Raw genomic sequence first — 15,355 nt, forward strand, 5'->3', positions numbered from 1 at the left:
GGTAACATCTTAAAACAAATTCCAGCAACAACGCATCCTCCTGCTTTCGAAACGCAAAATGATAAATTATTATCCAAATCCTAGAATTAAAAAGTATTATACTAATTCATTTCTGGCACTAACAATCGAAATTTACCAGAGATACAATTTTTCGGTAGGATTTACTATGGATGTTTGCATTTAAATGTAATTTAAATAAACTGGTCTCATTCACCCGACGTTAAAGAAATATGCCCATTCTCATTTTCGTACAGTAAATTCTAACTCCTGGAAGATCGAAATTTCCTGGAACGCCATCGGCGTCGAATTACCGCTGATGATTTATGATGGGCCGTAACAGTAACCTGCAGGCGCAGTTGAGTTAACGAGAGTAGGCAAAGCGGATATAGAATTACGCAATCAATCCTCGCATCAGTGTAAACACTACCCGCTAATGTTGTTAATTAATATCAATAAGCCAGAAAATACGGAACTGACTCGGGATTCGGGCATACTGTTTGATGCCTCCGTCCTAATCAACGTTCTGATGGTAATTATCAATCGATTTGGCTAGATGTCGCATCGGAATAACTCACTCGAGTGTCAAAAGGAAGAGGTACACTTCTGGAGATTGAGTAAGAGACAAATCGGAATGTTGCCAAAGCGTGTAAGATTTGCAATTAATCGTTTGAAAATTGGCGTTAGATGCGTCGGGTTGAAACTGAACACATATATATTACGCTATGTGTATAACTGAGCTTTAAGTAAATTATTTTTTTTAATGTCCGCAAATCTAGATAACGCTTTAGAATAATCTATTTAGGGATAGAGTATTCTCTGTGGTGTCTATGTATATTATAGACCAAATATGTTTGTAATGTTGAAGTTCGAGTTTATGCCATTTTTGCAGGCTGATAAATTACCTGTATATCCAAATATTATTGATTAAAACTTTCTTCACAAACTAATTTCATTTTTTGTGTGTAAATCTATCTCCGAATAATTCAAAAGTTTTATTGTTTTTCCCTCTACCCAAGAAAGTTAAACCAATTTTTACTCATAGATAATTTTGCTTTTGGTTAATCATTTTGGGCCTCAGTTAAAATCGAAATTACTTACGCACATACGGCATTTTGAATCAAACTTAATCTTTAGGCAAAAATTGATTTTGAATATTATTGATCTGGCCGTACCTTAATCAGTCGGTATGCGATCCTGCTGGTTGTTCATAAAGCATTGCATGATTGGAGTTTTACTTCGCTCCCTAAATTTCGTAATATATCTTGAATCCGTTTATTATATTTTAATATTCACATCTATATCTATAAGATGCTTAACCCACAATACCGGTATACACATCGAGTTCTTGAGTTTGCTATTTTTTATTTCTTCTTCTTCTTCTCGTGCCCTGTGCATGTACGCACATTGCCGATCCCTTATACTTCTGCATACTCCATATCATATGTAGGGTACCGTTCTCAGCTTGTCGAAAGATTGTAGCGGCATCTTCCATTCCGCACCAGGCCCTTATGTTGCGAAGGAAAGAATGTTGTTTAAGACCCGAATTTTGCCTACTATTTATCTTGCTTTCTAAAATTAGTTTAGGGATCGAGTTCTTATTTAACTATTAAGCAGTGGGTTTCTGAATTTAAAATGGGTCGTGTGAACACCTCTGACGATGTTTGCTAACGATCGACCACAAACTGATTCGAAAAAGCATTTCTACCTACAATTTAGCGCTTTATAGGAGTAATCCAAACAACTTTTGAGTCGATTAATAACTGCTGATGAGACTTGGGTCCATCACTACACTCCTGAGAATAAGGAACAGTCAAAACAGTGGGTTCCAAAAGGAGAACCTCATCCAAAGAAGGCTAAAACAATTTTGTCGGCAAACAAGGTTATGGCTACTGTTTTTTGGGATCAGAGAGGAATTGAATAACTTGAAAAGGGTAAGACTATTACCTTCGCAGAGTTATTGCAACGTTTGTAGCACGAGGTGCAAATTAAACGACTTCAGTTGGCGAAGAAAAAAATTCCTTTCAACAGGATATGCACTATGCACCTACGCATTCTTCGATTGTTCTCATGTTCAAAATACACGAATTAAAGTTTGAATTGGTACCGCAACCTCCCTACTATCCACACTTAGCCCCCAGCGACTATTACCTGTTTCCTAACCTCAAAAATTGGCTTGGCGGTAAAAGATTTCAGAGCAACAAAGAAGTTATCGAAGCTGTAAATCAGTATTTTGGGGACCTCGAAGAATCTACGTTTAAAACTGGTATAACCAAGTTAAAACACCGTTATGAGGAATATATTAGTTGAACTGAGGTGGCTTTTACTTGATGAAAATCCATTTATCAAAATAAATAAGAACTAAAAGATCAGATTTTCACGAAATATATATTAGTGTTGATGGAGTTTTGGTTGAAAAATTCAGCAAAAAAAAACATCATTTTTCTAGGTCAGGACGTAAACTTTTCCACCACCCTCGTATATTTAGTGCCTTGACGAAGGGGATCAGTTTTGCAAGTGACATGTAACTGACCATTATTTCCTTTGTGGTGGTCTGTTTCGTCGTATTACACGTTAGCATCTAAATAAATTTAATAACGAACATATACTGGCAAAATGAAACGGAAGGTCTGAGAGCACCGCCCTCACCACTAAAACAGGGACGCACGGCAATATTTGCATTTTTGTTGTTTTTTTTTCTTCAAAGTAACTTGAGAAGCTGCAATTTAAACAATTGCGAAACTATATTGAAAGTGTCACGACATAACTTGTTGCTACTTTCACCAGTGACGTCTACGTAGGCATGATAATGAATATTTGCATAAAAAGATAATATGAAAAGCATATTTTTTTAGAAAATTTTAACATTCTCTGGTCAAAAAATTAAAACCTTTGTGGCTGCTGTTAACAACTTAGCTTCTAAAAATGATTCCTGGATTCACACACTTAATTACCTGCAGTCCATTAACAAACACCCTGTATAATTTAACATCACTCCACCACGTCTAGGTTACCCATGTTTGTAAAGACGGTATTAAAATCGTCTCCTAAATTATATGGTACACTCGTCGTCGACTCCGCCTACAAACTAATTGAGTACTTAATTTACGTAAGTGTAGGGGCTATAATTAACACGTTAGCAGAATAAATTGTTCAACAACACCGGCAAGCGGGCAAGCTTATCTTTTTAGCGAAACCCCTATACTTGTAAACTCCCGAACTCTGTGATTAACGAGGGCTCAAGTATATACTTCTGTTTTATAAGTTTAGGGAGCGTGTGGGCTTTTAAAACTTTCGAAAGTCGTTAGCTAGAAATTTTAATAGGTCTCGATTTTTACAGAAGGGATCGAGTGCTGTATAAATTATAAATACTCACCACGAGCATATAGATGTCGAATAAAATCGCCGTGACCAGGAAACACTGCAGTCCTGCTCTTTTCTGTTTGACACTGAAACTCTGGTAAAGCCATTCGAGCGATTTGTCCTTGAATGTGCTGAATAAATGACACACTTCCCTCATTTTGCTCGAGGCGCGGCCATCTTTTTGTTGATCTTTCATTTTGAAATTGATTTTGTGGCGAAAGGAATGGGGGGGACCTTACGTTATTTTGTTTTTAATGTGGCTTCGCGCTAGGCAGTTGGGAGTTCGTTTTTCTTTCGAGAAGTTTGGCCATAATTTTTCTGGGGGAGATTATTATTTTGTATGACCGTTGTCTCGGCATCGATTGACTTTTTTGTGGCATGAAGTTTCAATGTCCTAGGAAATCTATGCTATAAATCGACGCTAGTTAGTTATTTACAGGTACAGCATGTTTCAGGATAATAAAAATAAAAAAGATGACTTTACCACGCCAATACTTAAATCAAATTCGAATTTTTGTCATTTGAATCCCAATGTCAACGTTTTATAAAAATCGTTTTTTTTTTCTTATTTTTTGGCACCAAAATTTGATCTTTAATTTTTTTGGTATTATCATAATGCAAATGCAATAAAAATATTATAAAATTATGCCAAAACATTTAATTATTAAAAGTAGCACAGCGAAGCGGGGATTATTGATTATATTTCATATTTTATATAAAATAATTTACGGAAATATTTTGCACATATAGAAACATCCTTACTTGTAAATTACCTCTTGATAAAAGTCTTTCTTAAAAACTATATTATAACAAATATAATTCTCAAAAGAGCAAGATGGGAAAAAAGAAATAACAAACTTAAGTGTAAACTGAGATCACGAGTTAAATAAAAAAATACCAATTAAGAAAGTGTGCGACATACAACAACATACCAAATAAATGGTAACATATTTATAACAAAATCTTTTTTCCGAAACATGGTTTAATTTTTGTTGGTCGGCCAATACGTATTCTGCGAAGCCATAATATATTTAGAATTCAATTTGAAGCTCAAATGAGTTTCGCGAAATATATTTCATGTTCGGTTATCGTCCACAACAGTTATCAAATGTAAATAGTGACATTTAATTATGGGAATCGATTTCAATTACTGAAAATTCATTACCCAGAACGATGTCAGTTTTCATTTTGTTCTAGTTGATTTAACCGAATATACAAAGACACGCTTTTACATATTTAGCTGTGATTGAGATTGTTTTAACAAATATGATGTTTTGCTGTTGTTTTATTATTTATAAAGCAAATAGCTTCCATTATTCGTTACGATCTATTATCGATACAGAAGATTATAACTAGTAAATAGCTTCCAAGAAGGCAAATCCAGTAAATAGTAATCTACGTGCTCGATCCCTATTTTTTCAAAAGGAGAACTTAATAAGACTGTACCAAATCTATATCACCGGTGCCACTTCGACACTACAAAGGCTAAGTTCCTAAGAGTTGAAATTTTTCAAAAAAGCACACAAATTATATGCGATACCGGTTATCATATTGGATTTTCATTTTGGCACTCATTAAGCAGAAACAAAAATAAACCTTGCGGCCTTTGGCAGTAGTACAGTATTTATAGTTGTTTACACAGCTAGATCTGTATTAAACAACTCACTAGAATTTTGCTGAAACGCCACCGCCATTGCACGTGTAATAGGATTTCACTACGTTTTCACTAGTCGGCAGTTTCTACGTTTCATGTCCATTGAACTCAGTTCGTCGATTTATTTTCATGTGCCAACTCTCGAGTCTAATTCCCTTTTTGAAGATTGTACAATGTGGTTCCATTTTGTATTTTCCAAAGTTTTGGTTAGTTTTCCTAGGCCAATAATTTCATGCACTGACGACTTGGCAGGTCTTTCTTAGATATAATGCGATTGATACAAAGTACCTCGTTACTGAACAGGCGATCAGGAAACAAAAGCAAAATGGTCCTGGAAACGTGACCTGCTTGTCTATGTGCCTGTCACTTGAAACACAGTCTGCAAGACGAGAAACATTTCGACGAATTCAACTTCGTTGAATATTCGAGTTCGTTCGATCAGGCTCCTTAATTGGCATTTCGAACTGAGTTGAAATTAATATTAGAATTCGCTACCAATTGTTAATAAAGGTATTCCGGAATGAGATTGCGAGATGACATTTCAACAGGAATTGAAAACTAGAACCTCGATTCCAATTCTCTCTACATTCGAAGCAAAGTAAACTAAGTTTAATGAACATTTTAGGGCCGCAAGAAAACACCGAATAGGATAAAAAAAGGGAAATTTGGAGATTGCAGAAAAAAATGTTTTTAGTCTTCAATAATTCAATTTTGGTTATTTTCGTCAATTTAAGTTTCTAATGGGCATCCGTCAGGGACTGGAAGTTTTGAAAAACTTAAAAAATGAAGTATATGCTTAAAGCATAAACATTTAATAATTTCAATAAACTTAATTTATATATTATCAAACCAACATCATTTTTTAGAATTGTATAATCTGATTTTTACGTTGTTTTGAAATAGCCATTTTTAATAAATCTACCTAAAGAACAATTATATGCTCTTCATTGGACTTGTACTACTTTACTTGGTCATTTTTTAACGTATTGCCTTTTAGACATGGATCTTTGAAAATGAATGAATGAATGAAAAATGAAAATGTTTCAAGCTTCCTTAGTAATGGAGAAATAATCCAGAAATCAGTGTCTTATTCAGAGAAGTAGTAGTAGTGCGAGTAAAAGAAAATTTTATTTGGGGTACCATAGAATACGTAGAATATATATATTCATTCATAGATAGAATAGAATTGGTTGTAAATACAAAAACAAAAACTATTTAAGTCTTCTGGATTGTGCCTGCGTAGGTTATTAATGAATCAAACTCGCTGACGTTGCCAATCATCCTGTTGACTTTTTTATAAATTAACTGAAATCCTACAGAAACATGAACAAACATTATCTCTCCTTTAGCTCCACCTCCCTCAAATAGTATATAATTAGGTACAGAGTAGAAAACAATACAGTCTCAGTTAAGCTAGAAAGAAGGCAACAGTTTGATTCATCCTCAATCGCTGCAGGAGCACTGCGAAAGATTTGTAAATAATATTACAGCAGCCTGTAAAAGATTCTTTGAGAAAGACGAAAACTATGAAAATGAAATACTTCAATTGTTAACTGATTCCCATTTAAAAAATCACAACACAACTTGGCTTCTTTAGATGTTTTCGGTCTTTTCTCAAAATGCTATAATATTTTTCGTTTTACTATCCATCGACCTAACATTCCTAGAAAATATTCGGAAACGATTTCTTCTTTATCTTCGATTTCATAGCGATGACCTTATAAATATATCATTGACCATCAATCAAACCTTGACGTCTACCAATTATATTTCAAGGGCTTCTTTACGACTTTTATCTGATTTTACGTACTCCAGTAATCGTTTCCTTTTCAGTCGCTCTCTGTAACTTTGGAGCAGAACATTGTTAGCGTCAACCGAATACATAACATTGAAGTTAGAGACAACTTAGCCTACATTATTTGCGGTCCCCCAGTAGTTTAAACTTTGCGATTACACCACGATAATATGCCCAGAGGTTGTAAACTTTTCCTAATACCACCAAAACTACATAATAACAAACTCGTGCGAAGTATAGTGAAAATGCATTCAATCCCAGACAAAAGATATCGACGTTAATGATGAGTAAACTGCATCGCAAATCGCCATTTCTTTAATATTATTAATAAAATAAACAGGACCACGCAAAATAATTACATGGATTAAGCGATATTTACAATTGCTACGAAAAACGTGAACGTACAGTTGACACTGTTCAGCGTGTTTCATTAATAGCTCTACTGAACAATATAGGCCTGGACATTCGGATAATAGCAAACTTACACTGGAACCAGACAGCTGACATAAGAGTTAACGACAGACATCTGAAGAAGTAATTTATATGCAGAAAAAATTTTCAGGGAAGCGGTCGAAGAAAGAACGGAAGGTGTAATTGCTAATAAAATCAACAATAAATACTCTGACGACACAGTCTAACTAGCAACAGATAAGGATGATTTACAGATACTTTTATCAGCGGTAACAGATCATAGCCAATGTTTAAATATAAAGAACACCAAATAGATAGGTATCAGCAAAAACAAAAACATAACTAATAAGTTAACAGATATCAGCGTAAATGTAGAAATGGTGGAGAGAGTACCAACATACAAGCATTTAGGGTGAATGAAAGCTGGGACTCAACTCATGAAATCAAAAACAAAGTTAAGCAAGCAAAAACATCTTTTAAAAACATGCAAAATGTATTAACTAACAGAGACTTAAGAATTCCCTTAAGAATTCGCTTATTACATTGCTATGTCTTTAGCATATTATTCTACGATATGGAATCATGATTCAATGTGTAAGAGGATTGCGGGTTTCGAATTGTGGGCTTACCGGAGAATTTTGAAGAAGAAGAACAAAGAACGAGAGGTACTTAATACCATTAAAAGAATAAAGCTGCACTATTTTGCCCACGTAATGAGAAATAAAAAATATGAATTGCTCCATATAATCATGAAAGGAAAAATAGAGTGAAAGCGTGTTCCTAGTCGCCGAAGAACGTCTTGGCTCAAAAATCTTCATCATTGGTATGGAGTAAGCATCACCACATTGTTTAGATCTGCTGCGGAAGAAGTACATCGATGGTAAAGTCAATGATCATTTTACCAATTAAATAATACGAAGTTATAACTTATTTAGACAATCATATCGGCTATGCCTACGTTTCGGCATTAGATCTGGGCCTCAAGTTGGACAATAATGTTTAATGTTTCTTAATGTCACGAAACTTTCAGATGAGAATTCATAAACATGCACCAGATTTAGGGCGGAAACGTTCTTGATGATTTAACTTAATATATTTAGTAGATGATAATGTAAATAAATCGAACAGTGTGATATTGTGACATCAATCTTAAAACTTTTAGCAATTATCATTCGTATAAACAGTAATTGGAAACTGAAATTTCTTTTATTACATACCCAGTTTGTTAGACAACAAAATTTAAAAGTATCTCCCGACTTGTATCGATACTTTTTGGAACTAAATATTGCTATTCGGAGATGCTTGTAAGTTATTACTATAGTAAGAGAAAAAAAAAGTTAACTCGGAACGGTCTAATATTCTCAACTTATCGTGATCTCTGGTCATCAGTATCAGCTTTTAACCAACGGTGTTGCCCTTATATTCGTTAATAAAGGAATCGGGCTCAAGAAGATAAATAAAAAAAACCTCATCCTGATGAACTTAATAAAAGGAAGCGACCCAAATCGAATCCGCGCGTATCGCTAAAATAAACTGGTCGTAAAAGGGATAATTAAATTTCTATGATGAATTTCGGGGTAAACGCGTGTTTATTTCGAAAAATGCGTCGGATTAATTGATATATTGGGGAGATTGACAATCGGATTGTCCATTTGTCCAAAATCTAAACAATTCTGATTTGTTGTCTGTAACGTTCCATAAATACACCCGTTAAAATATTTTAGCGTGGTTTATAATCGCGAAAATTTCAAGATCAAATTCAACGAAAACTGGAGTTATATCTCCTGAAAATGACAAAGATGATACATCCTCAAACACTGAAGCTACGTTCTAAATGGATAAAGTTGATTTAGGTCCTTCGTTGTAACATTCTTCGTAAGATTGATTGTTTCCAATACACGCGATTTGGTACAGCAAATATGGATGCGGTACAGTAGGAAAGGGCCAATTATAGTTAATAGGGATGAAAAGCTGGAAATAGAAAACCTGTTAAATTGTTGTTTATGTGGTTTACCGCAATGTATATTTTTTTTTATTTTAATAAATCAAATAAGCAAAGAGATTTCTCTCTACAGAAATGTTCTTAAGTCGAAAGGTTTTAATAATATTACATCGCAATAATAAGGGTTGAACTAAAAAAAACATAGGATAAACAATAACTTATACAAGAAACAGTGGCTCCTCAAAAGGTGGACCCACTTTTTTTTTAATTTTATTATATAAATACAAATAGGTACCTTTTTCACGCGTTCTTGGTTTAAATTTAAAACTTGAGTCGTTTATCTTGTTTCAGTTTTCTACACCTAATCCTGTTTATTTTTTCATAAGGTTGTCTCAAAATCTAAGGTGAGTCTATCCCACCCACTTGAACGAATTATCCTTCTTTTAGTTTAAGAGTTTTTCTATTACTAATCTTGTGGAGAACGATGTCTTTGCTTTTTTAATAAACATATTTTTTAAATGGGATAGAGAACGTCTTCCCTTCACTAAACTACCAATTATAGAACTTTAATATGTCTATTAAGTTCGGTAATTAAACTTGATTTGTGTTACTTGCTAAAATAACCACGATTCCTTAATCTTAAAGTTTTCAACGGCTCAGTTCTTTCCGTTTTTGCGAAGGTGGTAATAAAAGCGTTAATTAAGCAATTAGAGGCACGTCGAAAGTTTAACTTTTGATAATGGCGACGATAAAGAATAATTAGTGTAGGCTTTTTAACTCTTAGATCGATAACTTCAACCTCCACGGTTTGGAGAACTCTTTTTAATTCGTCGTTTTTACTACTCCAGAAGGATAACTTAACTGAGCCGTTAAAAAGCGATTTTGCGTGGGCTCGGCAGCGAACAAAATGGAGTTGTTGACGGAGCGAAAATATAAAAAAAAAAATGGCTTCAGATAAAAATGTTTTAACTTGAAAAAAAAAAGAGTTATGACAAATAATGGAAGAAGTTAAAAATAAAAAATAATACCACTATTTTCTACTCCTTTCCTCCGTTCGATTTGGACCGTAATTGAACAAATAACTACAAATCTTTGACAACAATTTTAAACAGTAGGTTCACACTGCACGTTCTTCCAGCAGTTCGCATGCAGTCCCAATTTTAATGAATTCAATTTTATCGCCAGGTTCGAAAAATATGGGTATCTTCGTAAATTGAGGGCTTTACGGAAACGAGGAGATATATATTGTTTTCTTGTAATTAAAATTTCAAAACTAAATCATTTCCCAATCCATGCAAATTTATTGATGCACTAAAAACGATGTCGGTAGAGTGGCAGGAAATTATATTTTCTCTGAAATTTAATCCCATTCATCCGTGAATTGTCACTTTAGATTAGCATTCCGTGCCTACATGACGTAAATTGAACTTCAACATGGAAATTTTATCTGAAACTTCGACTGTGTTTTTCCAGAATCAAATCGATGTTTCGGCTATTTTATTGCCTTCTTCAGTACCCTAAAGGAGACCACAAGTTTACCGATGTACAACTACGCAATTATGTGAAAAAAAAATTATATTCAGATTACTGTTGCTACGCTTACGATCTTGGTTATATATTTTATAAAATTCACTTGTCATTATTAAATTATAAACATTTCTTGAACCTAACTTAAAATATTGGTGATACCTCTAGGCACTACTATAAAACTAATGATGATTAAAATGCCTCCTAACAGAATAATGTCTTCCCATAAGTATATAATATACATCCAACTCATGTTTCCAAAATAAGTTTTTAAATTTTTGTCAAGAAAAGGTATTTAAAAATGTTCATACCGTGTGGCGCAGTTAGACTAAAAGAAAAACTGCAATGGTGAAAACTACCTAAATAATAAACTAATAAATTTGTCAACAACTAGGAAAGGAAAGGCGCACCTTAAAATCAAAATTAAATTGAAAAAAATTGTACCAGATTATAGTTTTTGGTAGCTAATATATTAAAAAACTCTAAACGGTTGAAATTCAAAAATATCTTAAATTCAAAATATCAATTTATAGGTTGGCTATAGCTAAATTTTCAGTCGTAAAGACGATTTTTCCAATATGATCTAAAAAAAAACATCGACCTGCCATTCGCAATAACATTCTAGGAACGGCAAATTTAAAATGCATCTTTTTAAATTTCAATTTTAGCATTTCGCTATTATCAACGCGCAAAGAAGAACCTTTTGCAATATTTTTTAATTATAAAAATTTTTGTTCCCGCTAAAATCATGTCTGACTGTGTTTATAATAGCTCAAACTTGGCGGGGAGTATAACCAAAACGCCTTTCCTAAAACAACTTCCATGCCACAATCAGTCAACAACAATACCCCATGAAAAAATAGAAATTATTAACAATGGTCATTAAAACCAGTCCAAGTTGCCCCGTCGACGATAATAACAATTATCACGTGACCGTAACAGTCCACATAACCTTTTTTCATCACTCGAACATTATCGATCCGGCCCGATATACCGTACCGAGTCCGGTAACCGAGAGAGGCTCACTGTTACCCGGAGTCGAATGTTCCCGGAGAAATTTCAGCATCGGGGGGTTGTTGGTGCGCATGTGGAGCGTTCTCCGCTTGGCGCTAATCCTACTGGAACATCCTACGAAATCAACCGCCGGATATTTTGACTGCCCGTTTTTTGCCCGCGTTTCGTTTTTAATCCTCCCATTGCCGTTTAGGAACAGGAAAGAAAATTGCATCTCGAAATATTCGTTCCTGCGTTATCATGTAAAATGGAGTTTCAGAATGAGAAGCGGGAGCTTAAGATTACCGTTATAAGAAAAATTTAGCTTTTGACATAAGCGAAAGTTAATTTAAAAGATAAAGAGAATCAATATTCAATAAGTTTTGTTGATCGTAAAATATTATCAAACTGTTTTCTACAGGTGGTAACAGTTTTATTTTCATTAGATCTTCAGTTAAAATTCTTTGATACTTTTCCATAATTTTGCTTTTAGATGAAAGGTGTCGAGAGCTTTCTTCACAAAGGCTTCCATAAATATATTCGCGATGACTGCATCACTGGTAATAGTGGAGAACCCCGACATTTGTTCAAAAATTTGACCGTTATAAGAAAAATATGTAAGTATTTTTTAATTATGGTGAGAAGGTTTGGTTCCAGATTCTCGGACTTTAATATCTCTGAAATAATGTTGAGAGTATCAGGAATAGGAACTGTGGTACGTCGAAACTAACTAGAATATATTGTGTATTTAATGCAATGCTTTTTAATTGTTCCATAAAGTGAAAGGAATTAAGTACGAAACTGTCAGTTTTCCCTGTAAGGGGTTTTAATAAGGAAGCTAGCTATTTTGCTAGAGAATATGTTGGAGAAACTGTAAAACTACATCATCCCGAGTCACTCAACCCATAATTAAAACACCTTACCGCTGCTCTTCTCTCTAACAATTTCCACATTAAAGATATTAAGCGTTCCATCAAAAAATACATTTCACCACAATCTTCTAATAGCAATGAGGTCGAAAGCAATCCTACACTTGCCACTGTCGTCCTTCCTTACATTCAAAACATCACGGACCACAGATCAAAAATTTTAAACCAGAAAACCAGAAAACCAGATTTACCACTTGTCCAAAAATCTCTCAACATCTTCGGTCCGTTAAAGACAAAATTCCATTTGAGATGCCAGAAGTTTACAGCATTCCATGCATATGCGGCATTGGAGGGACCCGACGAAAAACAACAACTAGGCTCAAAGAACACGAAAGAGCCTTACGACTAAGGCAAATAAACTCATCAGCTGTTACCGAACACAATCACGAAACCGGACGTAAAATGTTATTCGATAAAACTAAAATTCTTGCATGCAATCAATTCTTATTTAGCTCCGCCCTCCTCAAACAATATATAAGCAAGTATAGAGTAAAATGAGAGCCAGTTTCAGTCAAGCTCCGAAGAAGCGAACAGGATGATTGGTAAGTTCGACTTAGCAAAAACCGACGCAGGAGGAATCCAGAAGTTTTGTAAAAATTATTACAGTAGCCTGTGGAAGTTTCTTTAAAAAATTAATTCATTTTGGATTCTGCTTTCCATCTACCCGCGCTGCAAATGGAGTGCCAAAATCATCCTGGTAAGATACTAGTATAAAAGAAAAAAATATATTTCAACAGAATAACAAATAGGTATTTTGTACAGGGTGGCCGACTAAATCTATCAGTATTCTAAAAAAACTTTTGAATTCAAGAAATGTTTCTAGTGAAATGGTCTCTAATTTGTTTGTATTTCAATTATCACACGTTTACACACTGGGTGGTCAAATAAAGTTATATACTTTAAAATGAAACACCCTACATTATATTGCAGTTTTAAATACCCCTTTAAAGGACGAGTCCAAGGATATATCTATGTCTCGGTCTCTATTGCACCGTTATTAGCAAATATCTTCGGGATTCAGGTTATGTGGAAATGTGAACATTGACTTGCGATGCACCGTTTTGAATTTATTGACGATTTTTATCAATTCCGAGACAATATAAACGCAAAGAAAGCGTGTCGAATAAATGTTTCTAAAATTGCTCTAACTAAAATCATTTATTAAAAATTCGGTAAAAATAATAGAATATTTTATTCTTGAAACAGTAACGATATTTGACAAAACTTTTCAAAAACAAACTTAATAATTTAATATTAAATTTTGCACATGTCCTCCATTTTGAATAATCCAAGTGGTGTATATTACTTCCAAATAATATTTGTAACCATCTTTTTAAAGTCCAGTGGGCTTAAATCCGGCCTCCTTGCTGGCCACAAGATGATGCCATTTTGTCCAATCCATTATCTAAAACTTCCGTTTAAAAATTTACTGCTATGAGCACTTGATAAGGAGCGGCAGCTTATTGCCAAATTAAGTTTGTATGTTCTATTTCCATTTCTAGGAGGCTCAATATAATCTCTTAATAAATTTAAAAATCTCACTGTCAAATGTTCTTCATAAAATATTGTCCCTAAAATTCTCCCACCTTCCACTTTGTTTACTTGTCTCAAATTTACAGAGCAGTTTTCAGAGCTCTAGTAATGTATATTTATTTAATTTATAATAAATAATTTTTATAATATGTAACGGTATTTGAAATAACTAGCTATTTCATAAAAAAGTAATATTAGAAATGCTTTCTGAATTAACCAGAAAGCTAAGAAATGTGATTAACTGGGTTACTATTAATTTTTGAAAGAAATATACTTTTTCAAAAACTGCTGGATTCCTCCTGCGTCGGGTTACGATTGCCTCGAAATTGATAAAAATCGTCAATCAATTCGAAATGGCGCATCGCACTCTAATGTTCACATATATCATTGCATTCGACTTTTAAAGATTCGTCTTTAAAATTCAAAAATATACAGGGTGTTTTAATTTATAAATATTGAGAGAAGTAATATTTTGCGAAATATCACAACACAGTGTATTTGAGAAATTATTTCAATTTTTAATATAGTCTCAGAATAGGTATTATTCTCTAAAATATGTAACGCATAAAATAAAAATGAAAATTTAACATGCAACGTAGCAAAAGCCAAAACCATAACCTGAATTCTGGAGATATTCTCTAATAACGGCACATTAAAGACCGATATATTGATATTTATATATATTTTCGAGGTAAGGTATTGGCCCCTCTTAAGCGAACCACTCTGTACATAGTAAGCGGTACCCTTATTTTTTTTTATAAACAGAAATTAAATTATAAAAGATCGTCATCTGTGAGGACCTCTCAAGTCGCTGTTCGGCGGTCTGATCGATCATATCTCAATGGATTATTAAACAGTTTAACGTCTTGTTACAAATACTGCGACTTGCGCCAGTGGGCAGCACAGTTGCACTATATCTTTATGCTATATCTTCAACGACATATTTCGTAAGATGTTATTCGCGAAAATTTACTATATCTAAAATGGTTCACCGTTATACTTTCCCCACGCAAAATCCACATTTTTCGTCCAATTATATCTTGTTTTCGAATTATACTTCTGGTGTCTTTGTAAAGGACCTTTACTGATCTGTTTGGACCATATAGCTATTACATAATATTGGGGCTCTAGTACCGTAAAAATTAATGCGCCAAAGCATTTTAGGGGCCGTCGCGAAACCGGGTCATGCGCCTGCTATGTTGCGTAATGCC

At 34.0% G+C, this 15,355-nt stretch overlaps 1 protein-coding gene across 7 annotated transcripts in view; it reads right to left on the bottom strand.

Moving 5' to 3' along the window:
• The window catches only part of LOC132696948 (adenylate cyclase type 3), an 88,980-nt gene extending 77,276 nt beyond the window's left edge, over positions 1 to 11,704 (bottom strand). The window contains exons 1-2 of one of the 7 annotated variants that reach the window (XM_060662122.1): positions 11,564 to 11,704; positions 3,374 to 3,678 (exon numbers count right to left, since the gene is read on the bottom strand). In XM_060662122.1, coding sequence (XP_060518105.1) covers positions 3,374 to 3,556 — 183 coding nt within the window. In that variant the 5' untranslated portion in view covers positions 3,557 to 3,678; positions 11,564 to 11,704. Of the gene's footprint in view, positions 1 to 3,373; positions 3,769 to 4,122; positions 4,196 to 11,537 lie in introns of those variants that run through there. The other 6 variants (XM_060662127.1, XM_060662125.1, XM_060662123.1 and 3 more) reach the window with 6 other exon arrangements.
• Between the last annotated feature and the right edge of the window lie 3,651 nt (positions 11,705 to 15,355).

Source organism: Cylas formicarius, unplaced genomic scaffold (assembly GCF_029955315.1).
Source record: "Cylas formicarius isolate icCylForm1 unplaced genomic scaffold, icCylForm1.1 PGA_scaffold_1__22_contigs__length_36826433, whole genome shotgun sequence".
In the NCBI taxonomy this organism is placed as follows: Eukaryota; Metazoa; Arthropoda; class Insecta; order Coleoptera; family Brentidae; genus Cylas; species Cylas formicarius.